Consider the following 24,113-nt stretch of genomic DNA (forward strand, 5'->3'; position numbering starts at 1 on the left):
AGAATTAACTGGAATATTTTGCAGGCTATAAAATTGATGTCTTAGAAAGATTTAATTTTTGTTGGGGAAAAGCTCTGTAAATAATGGCAAAATAAATTTGAATATTTTGAAATCTTTTTTAGCACTGTCCAATTTACAGAAAGCTTTTCATCCAATTGAGCTAAAATAACCCTAAAACATATTTCATAAACAAATACTAACAACAAGCCTAGCCAGAAGAAAATATATCAAAAAAAAAATACAGGAGGACTTCCGGTCCAGATAACATGGCACAGATTCATATTTATGGTTCTTCCCTGCTAAGTGCAACTATAAACCCTGGAAATAACCTAAATAGCAACCAAAGGACTCTGAAAGGTGGAAAGAGGAAGGCAGACTGCTTAAGGACCCAGGAATGGAGGAATAATGTAGAGGCAGGAAGTCTGAAGAATCCCCACCCAACAGCACAAGGTGACCCAGGCTCAGCATCTCCTGACACCCAATCCAGAATAGAAAGCTACCCAGGTAGGCTTATTTCTCTCCTGGACTGAACAGGAGTCCTGCCCAAAGGCTGAAAGTTGTACGTTGTGTATCTGGCAAAACTATCCCTCGTGAATGAAGTGGAAATAAAGACATTCTCAAATGAGGGAAAACTAAAGAATCCGTCACTAGCAGACCTACCTTTGAAGCATGGCTAAATGGAGTTCTTTAAACAAAAGGGAAATAGTAAAAGAAGGAACCTTAAACATCAAGACAGAATAAAGAACAATGGAAAGAGCAGAAGTATGGATAAAGTAGACTATCGCCTCATGAGTTTTCTAAATCATATTTGATTAAAAACTGACACCATCTGATAATCAAGACAATGATATTTAAAAAGTAGAAAAGTTAAAATAACCTAAACGTAAGTAAGGTTATCGTATTTCATTGGAAGTAGTAAAACATTGATACCACTTACAGAACTAAACATGCAATTACCATATTACCCAGAAATTGCACCCTTTGGGCATGTTCACACAAAAACCTGTATATGAACATTCATAGTAGTTTTATTTGTGACAGCCAAAAACTGGAAAGAACCCAGATACCCTTCAATGGGTGAATGGTTAAACAAACTGTATATTCCATATCATGGAATACAACCCAGCAGTAAAAAAGAATGAACTACTGGTACATGCAACAATTTGGATGACTCTCAAAGGAATTAATTATGCTGAGTGAAAAAAAAAAAAGCCAACCTCTAATGTTACATACTGTATGATTCCATTTATACAAACTCTTGAAATGACAAAAATTTTAGAGGTGGAGATTAGTGGTTGCCAGGGATTAGAGGAACAGGCAAGAGAGAGGTGGGTGTCATTATAAAAGGAGGGGTCCTTGTGATGGTAGAACTGATATATCGACTGTGGAGAGAGATACACAGACCTACACACAGAATAAAATTTCAAATAACCAAATATGCACTGACATACACAAAAATGAATATATGTAGAAGTGGAAAATTTGATTAAGATCAGTAGATCGCATCAATGGCCATTTCCTGGTTGTGAAACTGGGTGAAGGGCATGCAGCAAGAAAGAGCCCTTATTATCTCTTTCAACTGCACATGCATCTACAGCAACTCAAAAAAATTTCTTGATTAAAAAATAACACTGCTAAAATACACAAAATATAGAGGGCTTTGAGAAAGACCTTATAAACTGCCAGAAGGCATTTTATCTCAAAATATTTAAGGACCTATGAAGTAGATACTTAAACCTACTCATAGAAATAAAAACATTTTTTGACCTTTATTTACAGGGATTTTAAAGAGACTATTTGATAAAATATTGTTCAAAGTGGGCAAGTGTGAGAATATTATTTCAATATTGATAGGTCACTGGGGTGAGGCTATATGGGTTTTTAAAAGTTCATAGATTACAGATTTTCCCACTGAAAGCCAGATAATTAGTTGTGACTTGTGGTTCAGCCACAAGGAGGATTTGTAGCTGCTGGTTTCATGCTGTGAGCCCATAAAAATACCACAATGTTTCTCCAAACCTGTGGCTAGTACAACTTATCACCTCCTCTAAAGCATAGAAGGATTACAGCAAAACTGTTATTATATAAATCCCAACCTCAGTGTTCTACATTTCCCCAAATTCTACCTTTTATTTCTATTTTTTTCAATGGTGAAAGTTTTGTTTTTGTTTGTTTGGAGGCTACAGCAACCAAATGCACTTCAAAACTTATTAAATACTAAAGTGTTCCACTATAAAAATTATTATGAAATAAAATTATGAGCTAGCCCATCAGGACTGGAATCCTTGGAGATCAATGCCTCATTTCACAGATGAGAAAACAGACATCATAAAAGGATGACTGGCATTATCAGCCCCTAGTCAGTCACCCCTAACAAATTAATATGTTGGACATGTTAGCAGATGTTTCAAATTATTAATCCAAAAGTCCCAATGAAAAAGAATATAACATATATACCATGCAAGAGGTTTACTAGAAAACATTTTAGAGTCGTGACACACTTTAAGTACTTAATCCTAAGAATATTTAACATATTAAAAATGCTTAGCCAAAATAATGCTTCATTTTGGGTGCTCATGAATATTAGAAGGTGGTCTGCCAAGACTATGACTACTGTAGTAAAGATCCCAGTCAGTGCTTTTATCTTTTCTGCTACTGCTCTTCAAAGTTCCTGAGAATGACACATATGTAACTGGCATTCACTCCTGAATGGTCAGTTCTACTGAATATCAGTGACCATGGGTAATTAGTAGTATAGGGAGTGGAACTTGTTATTGAGTCCAGGTTCTATAGTTTAGATATAGACATCGACAGTTCTGTATCTACAGGCTATAGATATAGGTGTTGTACTAGGCACTTTATTTTATTTTTTTAACATCTTTATTGGAGTATAATTGCTTTACAATGTGTACTAGGCACTTTGATTCCTTCAGTCCTCACAACAGCACAGCCATGAGTTAGGCTCTTTATCGAGAAAAGGAAACATCTTCAGAGAGGTTAGTAAATATTCAAGATCACTGAGCTAATAGTGGTAAGAGTTACACTGGATTTGAATACCATCTGAATTCAAACCTTATACTCCTTACACTACCCCAAAGGGAGATGCAGAATATAGGGAAGAGATCATCTTATTGAGACAGACTAAGGAAAGCATTACAGAAGAAGGCACCAATAAGGAAAAGTGAGTAAAAAGACAACTCTGAAAGCATTTCACAATGAAAGGGGATACTGTGAGTCTGCTGGAGGTTAGAAACCCAGCAGCAAAGGCACTGCAGATAAAACAGAGGAAAAAACTTAAATGAAATTGTAGCAAAAAGGATAAAGAAGTATCTCAACAAAGGCAAATGTCCTGCCCCAGGGATACAGGTAATAGCCTTAAGAATTAACAATCAACAATCCTGTGAACAAAATTATCAGATATGAGAGGTCTGATATTACCAAAGTAATATTAATGTGGAATTTATTAACCTTATGACATTTAAACTTTTCATAAATCAAACTGCATATTATATTAGACATAAAATTACTGTTTTTAAGGTTTAATTTTTAAAAGATAAATTAAGGTGGAGGAAAAAGCACAATTTCTTAAAATCTGAAATTATTAGACAACACTGAAAATGGTATCCCAAAGCAAAACTTCCTATACATTTGTGGATTAAAGATAATTTACCAAAAAAATTCATGACTATAAATCATACAAAATATATAATAGTTGAATAAATTAAAAGTTAGCATACACATTAAAAATGTTAAAGCAAAGATATGAAAAGGTCTTTCCTGAAACACTGGAATAATTGTCAAGAAATACCATTTTAATTACCTAAGTAAATTTAAATTTCTGTGGGGAAATTATTACTCCTCTTCTTGGTTTCTATTACCTGTAAAGACATATTCCTTTGCCAATAATTTTCAGACTTTAGGGAAGTATACACTGTTTTCCACAGCTGTTTTTGTTGTCTATTGTATCAAGCTCAAATTCAAATGAATGAAATTCAACTGACAAAAAATTAGCCTAGAAAATGGGTTTTCTTTTTCAAAGTGAGGGTTTAGATTTTGTGCTAGGAAATACAGAATAAAGTTTAAAAATAAAGTTGTACAAAAAGTCAGTCTCTTTACCTCTAAGTTTTAGCCATGTTTCCATTGATGTTTCTCCTCAAAATATAAATTCTGGTTTTTACTCCTTGGTTTAAAATCAACAAACAAAACTAAAAATCTGAAGCATCTTACTATCAAAGAGAATAATATTTCCGTAGTCTTTATACACACACACACATATACATACATAAACATATAAATGTAACATATTGACACTAATTAAAGGATTTTATTTTACTTTAGCTTAAAATAATCAGTCTACCTAATTCAAAAGCCAAAATATTTATTTTTTTCCCTCTAGCACCTATGTCATGACTGAGGCATTCACAAAGAAAGAAAAAAGCTAAAAACCTCCTTAAACATAAAATGTTTTAAAATTTACATCTTTAATGGGGTTCTACAATATTTGCTTAGTTAATCTTTGCTCTGTGTACTATTATGTTCTTTGTTCTCATCCATCTAGGGGATGAGCTGATTATTTATGTCTTAACAATAGGAGTTCATGTACCACAGGGAGGATTTTTTTTCTTAATCCGAGAGGCAGTCACTAACAAGCTTCAGCTGGAAGTGCTTGATGTTAAAACAGTGTGAACCTGTTCCTGGGCTAATAAACTATGTTCTTTCTGCCAACAAAAGGAAATCAATTTACAACTGTAATTAAATTTTAACACGCTCATTATTTTTATACTTTCATAGGTTAGTATATATGTCAACTGATTTGTGAAATATCCTATCCTGCTTGTTTTGGAAGAGCTTTACAATCTGAAACATTAAATTATTTAAATAAAAAAACATGTCGGTGTATGAGGTCCACCCAACCCAACAAGCAACACATTTGATCTGATTTCAGGCAATGTGATAATTCATGAACATATAGCATATATCAAGAAGAGTTCAACCGACATTTTTATGCATACAAAGGAGAGGTGGTGAGTGCAGCAACGAAGGGAGGGAAATACTCTCTTTTATTTTAACTTATTTTAAAGTAATTCAACTTAAAAATCATCACAGTGGGGCTTCCCCAGTGGTGCAGTGGTTAAGAAACCACCTGCCAATGCAGGGGACACAGTTCAAGCCCTGGTCTGAGAAGATCCCACATGCCGCGGAGCAACTAAGCCCGTGAGCCACAACTACTGAGCCCGCATGCCACAACTACTGAAGCCCATGCACCTAGAGCCATGCTCTGCAACGAAAAGCTACCACAATGTGAAACGCACACCGCAACGAAGAGTAGAGCCCGCTCGCCACCACTAGAGAAAGCCTGCATGCAGCAACGAAGACCTAATGCAGTCAAAAATAAGTAAGTAAATAAATATATTTTAAAAAAAGCATCACCGTGAATTTGTATTAAAAAAAAAAGAGCAGGGAACGGACTGTTACTCTTCAAAACACTCAGATAAACAAAAAGTGATATGAATGTTTATACTTAGAGGAACTAAAGATAGCACCTCTAATCTCTGGAACTTTTTAGCATACAGATGACTGCAGATCTTTAGTATCCAGGAAGACCTTAACTTCATGCTTAGAAGAATGGGAAGTCATTCATTCAATGAGTGAATCCCATGTTCAAGGCACAGTGCCAGAGACACAAAAATGAAGACAAAGTCTGTGCCTTCAAAGAATTCAGGGTATCAGGTGAGACAAACATATAATACAATGGCAATAACACAATATGAGTGCTATACTAGTGATACGGATAAATCCAATTACCTGACTTTAGAAAAGGTAATGACTAATAGGAAGGGAGGCAAAATGTGAATTCACTGAGAAATGGCATTTGGGGGGTGGACCACGAAACGTAAAAGAGAGTTCAACAGTGGGGAAGACGGCATATGTAACAACACAACAAGGCAAACGGGTGTGCTTTCAGCGAGGAAAGCACCTTACTGTGAATGGTGTACAAGATGAATAAAGACAGTGGCAGAAAATAGTGCCAGTCTCTGAAGGGCCTCACAAGAAATGCTATGAAATGTAGACTTGGTTCTGTAGATAACGCAACTCATTAAAAAAGCATAAGCAGAAAAATAAAACCATATTTATTTTTTAAGATTTTTGCTGATGACTGTATGCAAAATGAATTTGAAGATGTCAGTGTCAGGGAGACCAGTTAGGACAGTGTTGCAATGGTCTAACTAAGAAGTAATGAAGCTGTGGATTTAAGGCAATGGCAGTGGAGGTGGGAAGACAGGAATAAGTTTGAGACATTTGTGTTTAGGAAGAAAAACAGACTGGGCTTGTTGAACAACTAAGTGAAGTGAAAACAAAAGAGGGTTCAGAGACAATTTTTCCATTTAACTAAACTAAAAACTAGAAACTGTATTATCTTTGTTTTTCTAGTACCTAACATTGTGCACGCCATGAAGTATGTGCTTAGTAAAGGATGAACAAGTAAATGACAAGTTTTGAAACTTAGGTAAGGCTGAAAAAATCACAGGAAAAGGTTTAGGGAATACTTGGATATACTTGGTTTTGGATACTTGGTTTTGGATATATCAGGTGTTGATAAACATGGCACATTCAGGTCTGATTGTTCTGTTGGCAATCTGGGTCCAGAGATAGAGAAAAAGGACTAGAAATACAGAATTCAAAAGTTATCAGCAAAGGATTTCCCTGGTGGTCCAGTGGTTAAGAATTGGTCTTGCAATGCAGGGAAAGCCGGTTCGATCGCTGGTCGAGGAAGTAAGATCCCACATGCCCGCACACCGCAACTACTGAGCCCGCACGCTCTGGAGCCAGTGTGCCACAACTAGAGAGAAGCCCACACACCGCAACAAAGAGCCCGGGTACCGCAACGAAAGATTCTGCGTGCTGCAGCTAAGACCCAACACGACCAAAAAAATAAATCAGTAAATAAATATTAAAAAGAAAAAGTTATCAGCATACACATAGCATTTGAAGCCAAGGGAATACATAAGACACTCCCAGATAAACCTAGTTCCCCTTCTTATTCCTAATTATTGGAAATTCAGCTCTCCACCACTATTCAGTGGCCAAGGTGAGAGAACACCTTAGGTTCTAGAGGTGACTTGGGAACAAGGACCTTAATTTCTCATCTAGGGGAAAGGACAAGGACTTGGTGTAGCACTAGCTCATGAAAAATGTCCACTATGGGCAGATGAGGCCAATATCCTCCAAAGGACTCGGATTAGTTGTGAGCTGACAAGGAATCAGGACAATTTCTCATTGGAAACCCCCTTAAGCATCAACATTTCTTTTAATCAACTTTTTACAGAGTATTTTAAAACGTAGCACACATTTCCATAATGTAGATTTTTTCCAAATCATTTAACTCCTAAATTGTTCTTACTAAAACTCCTATCCTCATTAAAACAATCCAGTCATAAAGCTCTAAGGTATGCATTTGCCTATATAGTCTCTGTACTAACAGATTTACTTGGATAGTCATGTATAAGCACATACCCATATAAATTTTTTGTGTGTGCTTTCAGCAAAATATTTGCAAAGTCAAATAAAATTTATTGGTGTTCAATATTTTTCCCCAAAAATTGTGAATAAAGGGTATACATTTGGTATATTTATTAGAAAGGTAGTCATAAAATATTGCCTACAAAAGGTTCCAAGATATTATTTTATTCAACAGTTGAAAGCATAATTTATGCAGTATATCTACCCCTTAGGCAGTATTTTACATGTCACCCTTAAGCAATGGTTCCATTTCTCTAGAGTTCAGTAAACATGCCTACTGCTGGGCTGATACATTCACAAAGGCAAAGTGGTTACACTGAAGAAATTTAACACCAGATTTAGGGAAGACAGGAGAAAGGTAGGGGTAAACACTGTCCTTTTACAAATGAAAATGAGAAAGATTTTATCCCTGGGCAACAGAGTAAAATATACTTGTGCTTTTTATTACCCTTGGTTATACTTAGTATTCCTTACAACAATAGTGCAGCTGGTGAAAATCTTAGTTCAGCTTTACTCTTTCCAAATATGAAGCACAACAAAACGGTTTTTAAAAAGTCTCCTGAAATAGACACCTACTACAGAGTGGTCTGAGAGGCAGAATGGTAATACATCCACACCAAGGGTAGTAGGAGATTTCAGAATCTAATTTACTGCACCAGTGGAGACACAGCATCACGATGGTAAGGTTCTTCCCTGCTAGAGAAGAGCCCGCCTCTATCAAACAGCACCCCTGCTGACCTATTCATCAGCAAAGTAGGCATTAAGTAAGGCTCTTGCACTATCTATGGAATGGAATGCCTCACAATTTCAGTTGTCGTTAAGAAAAAAACATAGTAAGATTATTAGAAAACGTTAGCATTTCGGATATTTCCTGTGATTTACATAATATACCTTAATGGCATCAAGCATTTCAGTTGTATATTATAGAGACACTGGAATGCTGCTACAAGTCAAATGAAACACAGAAAAATTGCAAAAGAAGAGCTTTTCACATTTTCTAATAATCTAGTAACCAGGGAATTTGTTTTTAGGAAAACTGCCCCTTTTGTTCACCAACTTCATTATCTATAAACTAATTCTCATACTTAAATCACTTCGTATGAATATCTTATATAGCTAGATTTTAGGATATTACGTTTCATATTTACAAGGTTCAAATTCTTATCTAAGCAATATATGCAAAGGATAGTATTTCATCAACTATGATTTCTGAATTTCCGTGATTATCGTTTGATAAATATAATTACCTTTTAAAAAATATAAACCAAACAACTATAGTTTATATAATACACAAATTTTTTAAGATAAAGATGTTTTTATAAGTCTATAAAATGAGTTTATTTGGTTAAAGTGCTTTTGGTTAAAAATCTATAAAAGTAGTTTGAAATACTGCATATAAAAGAGTGACATAATAACTTTTAATCATAAGGTATCTGAAATGCAGCCATGTAACTTTAAGAAAAGCCACTTAGTTTATAATATGCTATGCATAATACACTACTTATTGTCCATAACTTAAGTTTCAAGTTTTAACTGATTGTTTGATACCAATGTCATAATTTAATTATTAACCAAATTTAGTTATGACATAGGCATCAAACAATTGTGCTCCATAACACTAAGTTCAAGGAATGTCAGAATGAAAATTTCAACAAGTAGGTTTGTTATTTTACTTGGAAAAAGACATTTAAATATCTATATTATCAAATATCATGGACTACTGAAGTGAAAAATCCTGTTTTTATATATTCACTTTACAAATTTAAGTATTAGTTTTCACTTCAAGTATTTAGGTATTAGTTCCTTCAGCACGAATTAATTTTTTTTTTTTAACTCTTGTATAATCTGGAAGTTGCACACAATACTAATGAAGGGCAGAGGAAGCCACAGACTGACCATAAGGTCCTTGAGGGCAAGAACTGCATTTTCTTGACTTTTGTATTCTCTTTACATAACACAGAGCATGGAACATAATAGGCCCTTAATAAACATCTGTTAAATGAAATTTTAAGCAAAGAAAACTTTAATTCCAACTACGGGAAAAAAGATCAATACTGACTGTGAATTTGAAGCTTGAATTAAATTACATTTAAACACTTTTAATTAAATAAATACGGACAAAATCCCTTCACCTTAAAAAAACCTGAAAATTATATAAATGTTCTATACATCTACCTATAGCTGAAGAAAAATGCCAAGTCTGTTTTTGGTTGAATAAATAAATGTAACCTGCCCTAAAATTTATAGCAAAAACATCTTCCTACAGCTATAGTAAACTAGAGATTAAGTGTCTACTTCAAAAACTTCCATACGTAAAATAACTAAATCATTTTGCTTTCTGATTAATGATAAATTCATTTAAAAAATACCAAAATAGGGCTTCCCTGGTGGCGCAGTGGTTAAGAATCCACCTGCCAATGCAGGGGACACAGGTTCAAGCCCTGGTCTGGGAAGATCCCACATGCTGCGGAGAAGCTAAGCCCATGTGCCACAACTACTGAGCCTGCACGCTAGAGCCCACGAGCCACAACTACTAAAGCCCGCACACTCTAGGGCCCGTGCTCCACAACAAGAGAAGCCACCGCAATGGGAAGCCCACGCACCACAATGAAGAGTAGCCTCTGCTCGCCGCAACTAGAGAAAGCCCGCGTGCAGTAACAAAGACCCAACACAACCAGCCAAACAAACAAACAAATAAAATTATTTAAAAAACCCAAAATAATTAGTTTAAATACATCCTTACCATAAACCAACACTTAAAAGAGCAAAAAGCATAAGGTTAACTAAATGCTATTACAATTAATGCAACACTTGTGGGAAAAGATCAAGTTGATTTATGACTAAAAAATTAAACTGATATAACAAACGTAAGACCAAATATATTCTAATATATAGTATCATGATGTGAGTTCAAAAGAAAATGGAAATGTGTATTTTTGAAAAAATATATATATTACTACACTTTGCTCCATAATGCTTATTTATACTCTTGAAAATAAATTTAAAAGGACATTTTAACTTAAATTTTTTTCTTATTAAATTATGCACAAATAGGAAACGATTCAGAAATTAAATATTACTGAAAAATACAACTTGTCAATTTGGTACACAGAACTAAAGAACTATGCTCCTTTTCTCATTTTTCACTTGTTTCTTACAATTAATTCAGAGTGCACTGTTTCTTACAACTAATAAAAAAGAACTTATTATTTTAAACCTCCCAAACTGTAGAATTACAGTGAATTACCTTCAAGAGTAATTTCTCAAAATGCTAACTGATCAAATAAAATCAATAATAATATGTGATATATGTGTAATTGAATGTCCTTAACTTTTTAAAGATAATTTTCCTTTTAAAAGTCACTTTAGAAACCTGTACCAATAATTTCAGAAATAAACTCTTCAGCAATTTTATCCTCTGGGAAAATATACAGCAATATGGCTTAATATTTCATTTTATTTTAATTTTATTTTATTTATTTACTTATTTTTGGCTGCGTTGGGTCTTCGTTACTGTGCGTGGGCTTTCTCTAGTTGCAGCGAGTGGGGGCTACTCTCCGTTGCGGTGCGTGGGCTTCTCATTGCGGTGGTTTCTCATTGCGGAGCACGGTCTCTAGGTGCACGGGCTTAGTTGCTCCGCGGCATGTGGGATCCTCCCGGACCGGGGCTTGAACCCATGTCCCCTGCATTGGCAGGCGGATTCTTAACCACTGCGCTACCAGGGAAGTCCCAATATTTTAAAATAAATGATATATCTGACAATCTTAAAGAACTGTTCTCCTACTGCCTTCACCAAACTACAAGAGTATGGAGGGGGTAGGCCAGGTTGAGTAAGAGAAGATACAGAAATATCAAAACAATGAAATAAACAATTCAAAAGTTTCCAAACAATTTATCATTTTTCTTCAAGACAAAAAAAGATAAATTAAAAGCATAACCTGGTTTTAATATACTTTTGAAAAAAAGGCAATTCAATATCTTTTAAAGATGATAAATGGTCTTCAAAAATGTATCTCAACTAACTTTTGAAGGTAATACCTACACAAATTACCATTTCTTGCTTATAAATAAATGGTATTCTATTTATATTCTACCACTTATAAATAAATGGTATTCTATTTACATTCTATTCGTGCTGACAGGAGAAAAGAATGAAAATACCAGAATTAATGATTCCTCATTCATGAAGTTTAGGTATATATAGAAAGGCTACATTTATTTTATTTGAATGAATTTTTTTAAATGACCCATGATCATGAATGTAAAATTGTATAAGGATTTGGATAAGATGAAATTATCTTAAAGGTCTAAGAAAAATTTAAAAACTATATTTCAGTTCAATAAATTTGAGCATTAACCTATTGTAAAATGTTAAATGTGCTATTATTCCTTTACTTTTTTATGAGACTAAAAAGTTAATGAGTAGAATTTTATCTAAAATTTAGTAAAGAATAAAGAAATTGAGAAGGATGCCAACTACAATACACTACTATTACTCAACTATTATGAATTTGACTATTATTCTCAATTGGACTTTTAATAATATTAGAGATTCCTTAAGCTACTATTTTTATAACTTCATGACAGAATAGATTTAAACAGATTTAAATGAATGTGATGGAAATAAAATTTTGCTTCAAAAGGATTTTGAATGTATATACCACATTTAATCAATTTACTATATGTGAAAAATTATACATAATTATGTAACTGGTAAATGAAGCTATAAAATAACACATTACTGTAAAGCAAATCCTTAAAACAGTTGCAGTTAGACAAAATGAATAGAAAAATAATACTTTACCATCTCATATAGACATATTATAACCAATAAAAAGCAATTTGGTTCCAGGTGGAAAATATTCATGCAAAACAATTCCTTACCAATTTTATTTACATTTTCATGAAAGTGTAAAAGTGTGAGCGTGCGCACATAACATTAAATATCTTCAGGCAAATTTGTTTTGCAAATAAACTAATGTGTTAAATTAACAAACAGCTCTCTCTAAATATCAAAGACAATATTAACAAGTAAAGCTAGGTTTTCCTGCTCATTTTAAAGCTAGAATGCAACAATATTGCCATCTAGTGTTCATATCAAGTACTTCCAATACAAATGTGGTCATATTCTTGTTTTGCACTTAAATTAAGTGTGTACAGGTTAAATACAAATTGTCATTCCTATGGGCAAGAGTACAGTTTTGATGGATAAATAAAAGGAGAAAAACAGAAAAGGTCACTAAGAGATAATGGGAAGAAAAAATATAAGGCACGTGGGATAAATACCTTTCTTTTGGATGCAATTTCTGCCACATTTTGTTTTTAAACATGGTATATGTTATCTGATTTTCTTTGGTACTCTACTGACCAAACAAAAGTAAAGGTAAACTTCCTAGGGCTAGTTATACAGTCACCCCTCAGTAATTGCTGGGGATTGGTTCCAGGATACCACCCACCACGCCTCCATACCAAAACCCAAGGATGCTCAAGTCCCTTATATAAAACAGCATAGTATTTGCACATAACCTATGTACATCCTCCCATACACTTAAACCTTCTCTAGATTACCTATACTACCTACTACAATGTAAATGCTATGTAAATAGTTGTAAATTCTATGTAAATACTTGCCAGTGAGGCAAATTCAAGTTTTGCTTTTCTGAACTTTCTGGATTTTTTTTTCCTGAATATTTTCAATCTGTGGTTGGTTGAATCTGTGGATGCAGAACCTACGAATATGGAGGGATGACTGTAACTATCCCTTTGTACCGCCCCCCGGCCCCACCTTTATGTCCCAAATGAAATCACTGAGATCAAGTCCTAAATGATTTCTCATCAAATAAACATAAGTTCATTTAAAGCAGTGTTTTAAATATACAAAATTTATTTTGATTACTGCTAGTTAGAAGAGATAAAGAATAAAAGGACTGAGGTTGATAACACTGAAAAGAATTTAGCTTCATTAAAAATTAAGATACATTTGGGGCTAAATTGTTTAATTACAACATTATAGGCATTATTGAAAACAAAGACTGGTGACATTGTTCATCTATAATCAAAGCCTCAGAGTAGCTAGTAGATCTCTAAATCAGCAGCCTATCATTATTTTTGATTGTCCATCCCTATAAACCTAGACCTGCTGCTAGGAAATGCTCTACCAATGTTAGGTACCATATGTAAGGTGTGACATGTGGTGGTGGCAGTATTAGTACTGGATCAGAACTACAATGACTGCTACTACTGCTACAGTATAACCCCGCTTACTTTCAACTAATCTGGTGTGACACTTCACAACTGTGTCTTGCTTTTTTTCCTAGTCCCACACCTTTGGTCATATTATCCTCCCTCTTAGAGCTCTATAAATTCTATCCATTGGAAACAAGATGTCAGCTAATTTTACTATTATTTTTCCTTTTTTATTTACTCATTTTTGTACAACGAACATGTCGTATATAAATTAGAAACATTTAAAGAAAAAAATCCTACTGATTCTCTATAGCCCGGCCCCATTTTTCACCTTTCCTGTGATACCTTCAAGTTCTCTCCTCTTGTCCAATCCAAAAGTGATCTCTTTCTACTCTAAACTTCTCAGCAGCACTATCTAGCATTCACTTACAGCCTTACAATATTACTTCTATGTACATGTTTTTTTATCCCCCTCCCAGAATAAATTATAAGCTCTCTGGAAGAAAGAAATGCACATTTGTTATCCTTCTTTGTGTCTCCCACAAACATAATTTTTGGGCACCCAAGAAATATTAATCACATGTGATACAAACACCTTTCTGCTCTGTTTAGAAGCACTGTCTCCTTCACTTCCCTAGGCTTTAATTCTCAAAGATTTACTCATTTTGTCATAGTGGGAAAATCACTTAATCTCTCTGAGGCTCAATTCCTTACAATAAAGATCATAATACCTGATGTCTATTTCAGTTATTGCAACAGCAAAAACAAAACAAAAACCTCACATGTTATATGTAGAAAGCTACTAATAAAATGTACAGTTTGACTAAAAATTAATTTCAGACAAAAGCATTTAAATATGTATATACATATGCATACACACACACACGGCAAAAAAATCCCTGTAATACAGATTAAAACTGAATTAGATTTTTAAAACTATCAGCATTAGGGCTACCATCCACTTACTCATCTAGCTAGTTATTTACGTAACCTAATAACTCACTAGACTACTCTTCTTCAAAAATGTAATAAATGTAGACACAATTTTCTATAAAGTTGACTTATATAAAAATTATCTAACTTTAATGTCGAGTACACTGAGAACATAGCTATTTTTGGTCCCCAAAGACTTCTTTAAATGAAGAATCAGAAGTTACTATCACGCATTAGATTACAAAGTCTAATATCCATTCAGGAACCAAATTTATTTGAAGTGAATTAAAATGTAAATGCTATTATTTACATGTTTTTCAACCTAAAAACATATACATAAAATAAAATGCTCACTGAAACATCTGAGGTGACTGCTTTTCAATAAATACTAGTTACATCATTTGGTTTTTCTTCTATCCATTCATACCATGTGCTAAGTGCTGTTTTTCTGGACCATTTAAGAAATCTACTGTAACTGCATTTTTAACAAATAGGTTTTTCTTAAATGTCACCTAAAAAAAGAAACTTAGCTACTTTATAAATGTCTTATTTCCTATTTTTATGCTACTGCTGCCATCTAGTGAAAATTTTAAGAACTTAATCATTTTGGAAAATACATCATTTTTTAAAAAATGCATACTGTCAACCTGCAAAGTATATATATGAGGAATAAGAATATTATGGATTATTTTCTTATAAATACATTTCTAAATTTTTTCATTAAATTATATTTCTATATTATAATTCATCAATTTAATCATGAAGCCACTTTTTTATTTAATCAGCAAGATAATTATAATCATTTAAAAATTCCTTTATTGAGAAAAGAAAAAGACCAGAAACAACAAGTTGTTTCTGTCATCAAATTATACCTTTAAATATATGCAATTCAGTAACACCCTCGAAAATTGCATATTTGGAATTTCAATTACTTACCAAGGACGTTGTTCATTATATAGTTAAATTAGTAACATATGCTGACCAAAAATCTAAATGCCTGGAACTCTACTGATCAAATTACCTGAAGAGTTCCATAAAGGTAAAGATGATACATAATAACCGATCATTAACATTACCTGGGAGAAGATATTTGCTGTTGGAGCAACTCTGCTATCCACAATACTATATAATATTGCTAATAATCTGTCTAGTGGAAACGGTTTTGGTCCGAGGAGATGATTGCTTGTCTATAAGAAAAAAAGATCATGGATTTTGTTCTTACAGCAGAACACTCACTTTCTGTACTATAAATTCCAATAACAACATATTTACATTGTATATAGTTCCCCAAATAGGCTAATAAATCTAACTTGCAATCTCTAAAACTTTACCTGATATGATCATGATTTATCTTTCAACATTTTCTTCAAGATGTTCTGATTTACATCAACAAATATTAAAGGACTCACAAGTTACCCAGTCTAGGCCCGAACATCACCCCTATTTTGCTGTTGTAACCAGATGTTAAGTGACTTAGCCAAGTCATTTGTCAACACAGTGTACAACCAAAACAAGGGTCTAGGCCCTAACTCCTAGACTAGAACTTACTACTAACTCCTCACCATTCCTCTTTGTGCCACTGCCTGAAAAATGTATTTGTTCAACATTAATAGTTCTAAAAAGATCAGTTATAGTAAATACTAGCTTAGAAAATGAAAGCAGTGTTTCATAGTATGTGAATAAGCTGTCAGTCAGAAACAATGTAAAATTTATTAAAAATTTTTAAGATTGTAAAATGTTCATACTTGTCTACAAAGTCAATGGTACAATTACTTGTCATTAGAAAACTGCAGTGCTCAAGGGTCTATAGATAATTAGATAATTCTATTAGATAATTTTAGTAGCAATGTAATAATTTAAGTACTCTATATGAGCAAGGGCAAATAAAATGAGAAGCTTTATTTACAAGCATGGGAATAACTATTTCTTTAAAAGAATGACTGTAAGTAAAAAAAAAAAACCTACTCAGAATTACAAAATGAAGTATTTACCTCAGCTATTTATATCTAAAACATAGTTTAGAAATCATTTTCCAGGTCTCAAAGTTTATATGCTTTTCTTATTAAATACTTCAAACATTTAGAAAAGAGATTCATAAATACCAATGCAACCACCCAATTTTATCACATCCAAACATTATGCAATTTGTACAAAAAAAGCATTAGATCACATTACAAACTGAAGCCCCCTTGCATCCCTCCCACATACCACTCCTCCCCTTCCCTCCCTAGAAGGAACCACCATCCAGAATCTGGTGTTTTTATCATTTTCATGACAATTTTTAAACTACTACTGCTATATATGTGTCCATAAACAATATACAGCGTTGTCTGCATAATCTAATATCTCAAATAAATGATATCATTTTGGACATAGCACTCTACCAAACTGCTTTTTTCCTTCAACATTGTTTTTGAGATTTATTCATTTTGATACATGTAGCTCTAGTCCATTTTTAAGTTACCCTACAGAATTCCATTTCATGACAAATCAGTCTACCCTAAAAAATTAATCCCCATAATTCATCACAAAGAATACTGTGATGGCCAATTGTGTACATTTCTCCTTGCACACGTGTGAACTTCTCTGTGGGAATGCGAACTTCTCTGTGGGAATGCTCGATTAAAGTAGGGGGCAGAGAATGCTATGTGTTCATCAACCCTGCTTCTTCTTGAGCACATAGGAAGACTACATGTCTCAGTCTCTCCTGCAGTTAGATGGACGCCATCCGATTGAGTTCTGGCCAACAGAATATGGGTGGCAGCGATGTGAGCTACTACCAAACCTGGCCTTTCAAACCACTGGATCCTTTAGTCTTCTTTACCTTTGGTGACAACTTAAGAGGCCACCATGTTTCACTTGATATCACTATACCACCATAAAAAAGGCCCACATAACTCATATCCAACTGTGTCGTGAGCAATATATATATATATACATATGAGCAATACATATATATATACATATGAGCAATACATAACTTTTATGTTAAGCCACTGAGGGTTAGGGAGTTTGTTTTTCACTACACCACTGTCCAATCTATCCTGATCAATGTAAAGTACGTTCACATATTAACTTTATTAGGTATGACCAACCTGCAGAACACGCAGCCTCTTATTCTTCCATATTATCACCAACACTTGGAATCATCAGACATTTTTTTAGTTTTGCCAACCTCAGAGTGTAAAATAATACCTCAGTGTTGTTTAAAGTTGCATTTCTCTCATTAGTGAATGAGGGTGATAATCATGTTACATTTGTTAGACATTTCCAGTTCCTTTTTGTATCGTTTTATCCATTTATCTACTGAATTTTTGCCTTCTTCTTATTAGTTTGTATGAGCTTTAAAAATCCTAGATACTAATCATTATCAGGTGTATGAGTTCAAGAACAGTGGTTAAACATCAAGGTAGGCTTTGGATTCAGAAGTCCTGGAATTGGATGCTGGTTCTACCACATTAACTATGTATTCTTGGGCAAGTTACTAAATTTCTCTTTAATATTCAGTTTCCTCATCTAGAAAATAAGGACAATGATAGCAACTACATTTATTAGGTCATTGTGAGAATTAAGGAAGATCATATGTGGAGTTTAACAATGTTTGGCTTATACTGCTCAACAGCTTTTATTATCATCATCATGATATACTTGTTTGTATGTATTTTCTTTTCTACACAAATGCCTTGAAAACAGGAGATGTTTTATTTACCTTTTTCACCCCTAGCACTTGGGATTGTTAGTTAAATAAACGAATGGATGAAAGGATAATGAAGGAAATTGTATTAGAGGGAAGAAAGAAAAAAATAAAGGTAAATGTTGAGCTATCTAAATGGAACTGGTGTCCCTGTCCTCATTAACACTTAGAAATGAATTGAGGTTAGTAAAAAATTACCAAATTCCTAAAGTGTTGGGAATAAAGTGGGAGGCAATTCAGGCTGAGAATCACACTGTGAAATGCTGCTGACACTTTTCTGATTTTCACTTTTTATTTTGTGATTAGAAAACACATTTCCAATTTAAAATTAAAGTATTCTAGTGCCATGGAGGGCATATGACATTTATCTTCTTCACAGAACTGATTCTGTATGCTATAAATGCAAACTGGCTTCCCACCTAGAGAGAAAGCCAAAGTGTGAGAAATACCTCACTAGATTCGCTATAGCTTATTAGACAGATGTACGAATGGAAGAAATAAGCGAAAAAAGAAACCAAATAAATGAGATAAAATGGAATGAAAACTGGTATCAAGCCAAACCAAGAAAAACAGAGATGGGAAAATAAACTTAGAGTTATAGATATTTATACCAGAAAAACTAAAACTAGGAACAATTAAAAGAAGTTTAATTGTGGGGAATGGGACTATGAGTGAGGAGAGGAAAAATGTTGCTTTTTCACATAAACTAAGTGGCAGATAATCTGGTATCACATACATGCATTAGGTGAATTGAAAAGCAAAATCTTAAAAAATGAGTGTCAACTGAGGATATACAGAGAAAAAGAATTATCAACTGAAGATACATAACAGATTTAAAACAACTGTAATGATTATTATTCGTGTGGTTTGCTTTTAATGTTTGATGCCCTAATTGAGAGCTTCATGAGAGCAGAGACAATGGTTATTTTGTTCTCCACTACGTCCATAGCATCTAGCAGAGTGCATGGCATAGAGTAAGCATTCAATAAGATTTCAAAAAGAGAAGGAACAAAAATACAAAGAAAGTACTAAGCGTACACAGATTTTAGTAACTAAGCTCAGATTTTAAAATGACATGAACCAAAGACAAAAGAGGCTAACACAAAAGTCAAATCTATAAGAATAACATCAGAAGAACTAGGGCTCACCTAGACTAAAGACAACTTCAGTGTCTTTGCTCATACGGTTCCCTCCGTCAAGACTGTCTTCCTAGACTTGTACAAATCCACTCATTCCACAAGGATGGTCTAACGTGCCAGCTCTTTCACAGTCCTCACTGATCAGCACTAATATATCTCCCTCTTCAACATTCTTAAATAATTTTCTCTGTCTAAAGAATAAGGCCTAAAATTTTTAGCTTTATGTTCATTCTTTGGTTTCCTTCTTTCATTCATTCAATTTATTCATTTGTGCAATAAACACCCACCAATTACCACCAAGTGCCGAGATAACAGAGGTGAAGAGATGGGCTTTCTTCCTTTAACTGGTGAGTAAGGAAATTCCTCGACAGTTTGGCCTCAATTGATTTTTCTCTGAAACTCACCATACGCTCCAGTCAATTTCATTATTTCTTGTATATACCCTATACTATCTTACCTCTGTTTCTTGGCTCAAATCATTTCCTCAACTAAAATGTCTTCTCCTCCCATCTTTGCATATCTAATCCTCACCATTCCTGAGTGCCCACTCAAAATGCAAGCCCTACTACACATCCTTCCCTCCCTACCTCAGCCAGAAGTACTCTCTCCTCCTACCCATCCTTTATGACCCAAAGCAGCTACATACATACGAAAGAGGGTACAAAATCAATGATCTGCCTATAGTGGAGAGCCTAATCAGAGATGTCTCAGTGAAAGGGCATACTAGAAAAGTCTTTCCATGCCAAGCAAATGGATTTGGTGAGGAAATCTGCCTGCCAAACCCTAGCTCTGTGTGAATGGGAGAAAAAAGGCTTCCCTGAGACTTTTAACTAGAAGCCAGAGCTAATGCTGATGTGGGGGCAGAATTCACAATAGCTTTGTGGTCTGCAAGTCCCCAGGCTGAGAACTGAATTTCAAATGATCCCAGGTTACCAGTGTTCACAAGTGCTTGCAGAGAAGTACGTGTAAAACCTTTCAAAGGAACACATCTCAGGCCTCAAAAATTAAAAGACTAAGTTCAGCCAACAATTAAAAATAATAAAATGTTCAGGAAACAGGACATTATGTGCCCAAATCAGCAAAAATAGAAAACGTGGAATTAGACTAACAAGGACTTCTAACACTGAAATATAAGACACAGAATATTAGTTTTTTTATGTTAAAGAAAAATATGAATAGGAAAAATATTAAAGTGATCAGATAGACTTGAAACGAACCAGTAAAACTTCTGAAGATTACACATAACATTACTGAAATTACAAAACAAATTACCCAGAATATAGCACACAGAGATGAAAGGGAATGAAGAATATAAAGACTTAAAAAACACAGATGGTAGAGTGAAAAGGTCTATCATAAGCCTAACCAGTGTCTCAGGAAAACATGTCAGAGAGAATGGAGGAGAGGCAATATTTGAAAAGTTAATGACTGAGAATTTACGAGAATTAAATAAAGGCATCATTATTCAAATTTAGGAAGCAAAACTAATGCCAAGTAAAAAGAAATTCAATCCCAGATACACTACAGAGAAACTGTAAGAAGACTAAAGTAAAAGGAGAAGAGAACTTGAAAGCAGCCAGAGAAAACAGAGGAATAACACAGGAATAAGAGACTCACAGCAGTTTTTTTTTAGCAGTAATAAAGCCAGAAGAGAGTAAAATAATGTCCTCAATTCAGAAGTGTATACTGAGCAAAACTGCTTTTAACAATGAGAGTGAGAAACAAAACTCACAGCTTCTATAGTGCAAAGTTTACAGTTCTAACTTCTCTATCTTCTGCCAGGAGAAACCGCAGTGGTTAAGATGTACAAGAGAGCTGAACAGTCTAAATGCTCCTTTTGGAAATTTCAACTTGCCCCACACCCCTACCTTCAAAGTTGCTTAGTGCTTCTAATTCCTAAGCTTTTCCAGATTCCTTGGGTCAAATCAGCTTCTTTTGGGGGTTACGTTTCAGCCTTCTCTGATGTGCTCAGTCACCGACATATCTATCTACTAGTCAATTCCAAATTTTATAGATCTCTCATCTGCTTAGTCCTTATTAGTTTAACCTTTTTAATTTCTTCAATGCCATCTTTGTGGTGTTTCAAAGGGGAAAGGAGGAAACTAAGCTATATTTAATTAAAAATTCCAGGGTGACCTTTTTCATCTATTAATTCACTAGAAAAATTCTGTGAACTACCTTTTATCTCTAGAACGAGCTCACCTGAATTGTGCCTCCCCAATCACTGTATCCAACATAACAAAATACTACTACAGCATTATGATGGTACCATATCAATACAAGTAACTTCTTACATCCAAATGACTATGTAAATGCATACAATTATGCATTTATCAACTTCCTATAATATTCTAAATTTGTAAGTTTTTCCCATTAAAGAAATTACAACACAAATACCTTTTCATGTTTCTTTAGAAAGTTGGTTTTCTTGATTTTCCCATGATGCTGCAATTAAGCAAAATAATTTTTAAGATGAAAGATAGTATTCCACAAAACCAGAAAGCATAATTTGTTTAAAACATGACACACATAAGAGTAACTTATGTATCTTAGGCTTTTTTATTTTATTCTATTTATCACCTAAAACATCACCTTAAAATACCAACATATTTTAGGCTTTTTAAATCAATTTTGATTGTATACAGGATTACTTGTGCATGTAAAGAAAGAGGTTTCAAAATAAAAGTGATATTTCCTAAAAGAACTTATATTGATTTATTACAGCACATTTATTTCTATAAAAACAAAACTTCCAAAGATAAACGGGTTTTCAATTCATTCTGTAAGGCAGGCTGTCAATTCGCATAAAATTGAGAGCATTTAGTTAAGCACTTGGGATTCAATAGTAGGGAAAAAATATAGATGCAGTCCTTGCCCTCTTGAAACCAAAGACTAGTGGTAGAGATAGGCAAAAAATAAACAGACAAAAATGTATTATATTTAATAATAAATCAAACTGCATATTATTTGTTTTCAAGAAGAAATTCTAAAATGAGATTTCTCCAACTAATATACATGCAGAGAGCCTCCTGAATGTTCTGGATAATGGTGTATGGAGTACATGATACTATAGTAGGAGCTTCAGAACAATAAAGGAGTTACTACCCTTAAAATCATTCCCATCTCTCGTATTTTTAACAAAACCTTAAATTTTTTTAAATGTAGAATTATTACCTAAGGTATACCTGAACTCTTCTGTGAGACTACCTACTTCACCCATTCAGGCTGTGATCTTAAAGTGAGAAGTCAAAAATAAATAATGAAAGGGGGGAAAAAAAAAAGAACAGGTGGAATTTAAGCATGTAGAGATTGGAGAGGAAGGAATTCTAGATGGAGAAACCAATGTAAACAAAAGCTTGGGGAGTTGGGAAAAACAGCTAAGTTCTGGAAACAGAAAAGTTAAGTTTGAATTTTTTTTATTAATCAGCTTGTAATTGGACTTGCTCAGGATGTGTAGCAAAATATATTTGGTTGCAAGGATAACTTTCACCCACTTGACATAATGCCTTGGTAAGAGAGTGAGTGTTATAGGGAGAACACCACACAGAGCACCCGAGTTCACTCTGGAGGAGAGTTGGTGTTTGCTTAGGTGGAAGGTGATTGAGGTAATGGCTCACGCATCCTAAAGAAACCCTTTTGGGAAGTTTAAGTGTGAGGAATGCTCCACTGATGGATAAAGTTCTGAGGGCCTCTAGATTTTCTTATCAACATTCATTTCAGGAATATTGTTTTTTGCTGTCATTTTCAGACTAATTTGTCTTTCAAAATTCAGCAAGCAATGCTACCCCCTCCATGAAGCCTTCTTTCCTCAACACTTCCCTGAAAGTTGTTTATCATATCATGCTTACTAGACACTAATACCACCCCTCTTTTTTAGCCTGTCTGCTCCAAGACTGTCCCCACCCCAAAAGTGGCACTCACTCACCCCCAATATCCTAAAGAAAGTTCTCAAATAACACTGTTGACTGGCAAAGGTCAAGTGAGAAATAAAGAATAAATGATTAAAGGAAAATAAACAAACAAAATCTTTAAAGAATGAGCCCTAAATACATATTTAGCAATCTCTTATTCTAATCTCTATCCCTTACAAATTTACAAGTGTTGAGGAATTTCAAAATATTCCCTAGATCTGCAAAAATAAAGTGAAAAAGAAATAATCATTACCTTAAGGAAAAACCTTTTGTCAGTTCTTGCTGGATTATAAGAAGCGAGGTATGCAGCAATGAGAATAAACTTAGAGTAATATGGAAGTTCCACGTGAGTATATGCCGAGAGACCTAGATAACAAAATACTTTTATGAAGGTATTTAACGGGCTACCATTAGATTTTAAGTATCTCTTACCTTTTCTCACTTATCTTTTGACTTCCATATGGTACGCTCTAGTCAAAAGATTTTAAAGTGCCCTGAGCTTAAAGTGCTATGATAATGACGGTGGTGGGGAAAACATTATTGTTAATGATATGCTCTGCTCATTCTGTTATTTTTGTTTGGCTCCGCCTCTTCTAAAGTCCTGCCCTTCAAAGCCACACTCTCCATTAAACCTTCCCTGATGCTCCCCTACCACAACAAAAGAGAAAATTTGTCTCTACTGTGAATTCCTACTTCATGTACCTTACTTACGATCCACATAAATTTATA

At 34.1% G+C, this 24,113-nt stretch overlaps 1 protein-coding gene across 3 annotated transcripts in view; it reads right to left on the reverse strand.

Annotated features, from left to right (window-relative positions):
- Window positions 1-24,113, reverse strand: part of ORC5 (origin recognition complex subunit 5) — a 74,784-nt gene that overhangs the window by 20,029 nt on the left and 30,642 nt on the right. For 2 of the 3 annotated variants that reach the window (XR_014297191.1, XM_082661759.1), the window contains exons 10-12: window positions 23,638-23,750; window positions 21,871-21,918; window positions 15,717-15,827 (exon numbers count right to left, since the gene is read on the reverse strand). Coding sequence is in view for 2 of the 3 variants with exons in the window: in XM_082661759.1 (XP_082517885.1) it covers window positions 15,717-15,827; window positions 21,871-21,918; window positions 23,638-23,750 (272 nt within the window). In the remaining variant the exon portion in view is untranslated. The remainder of the gene's footprint in view (window positions 1-15,716; window positions 15,828-21,870; window positions 21,919-23,637; window positions 23,751-24,113) is intronic. The other variant, XM_082661760.1, reaches the window with a different exon arrangement.

The sequence above is a fragment of the Grampus griseus genome, assembly GCF_964374135.1.
Source record: "Grampus griseus genome assembly, chromosome: 9".
Taxonomy (NCBI): domain Eukaryota; kingdom Metazoa; phylum Chordata; class Mammalia; order Artiodactyla; family Delphinidae; genus Grampus; species Grampus griseus.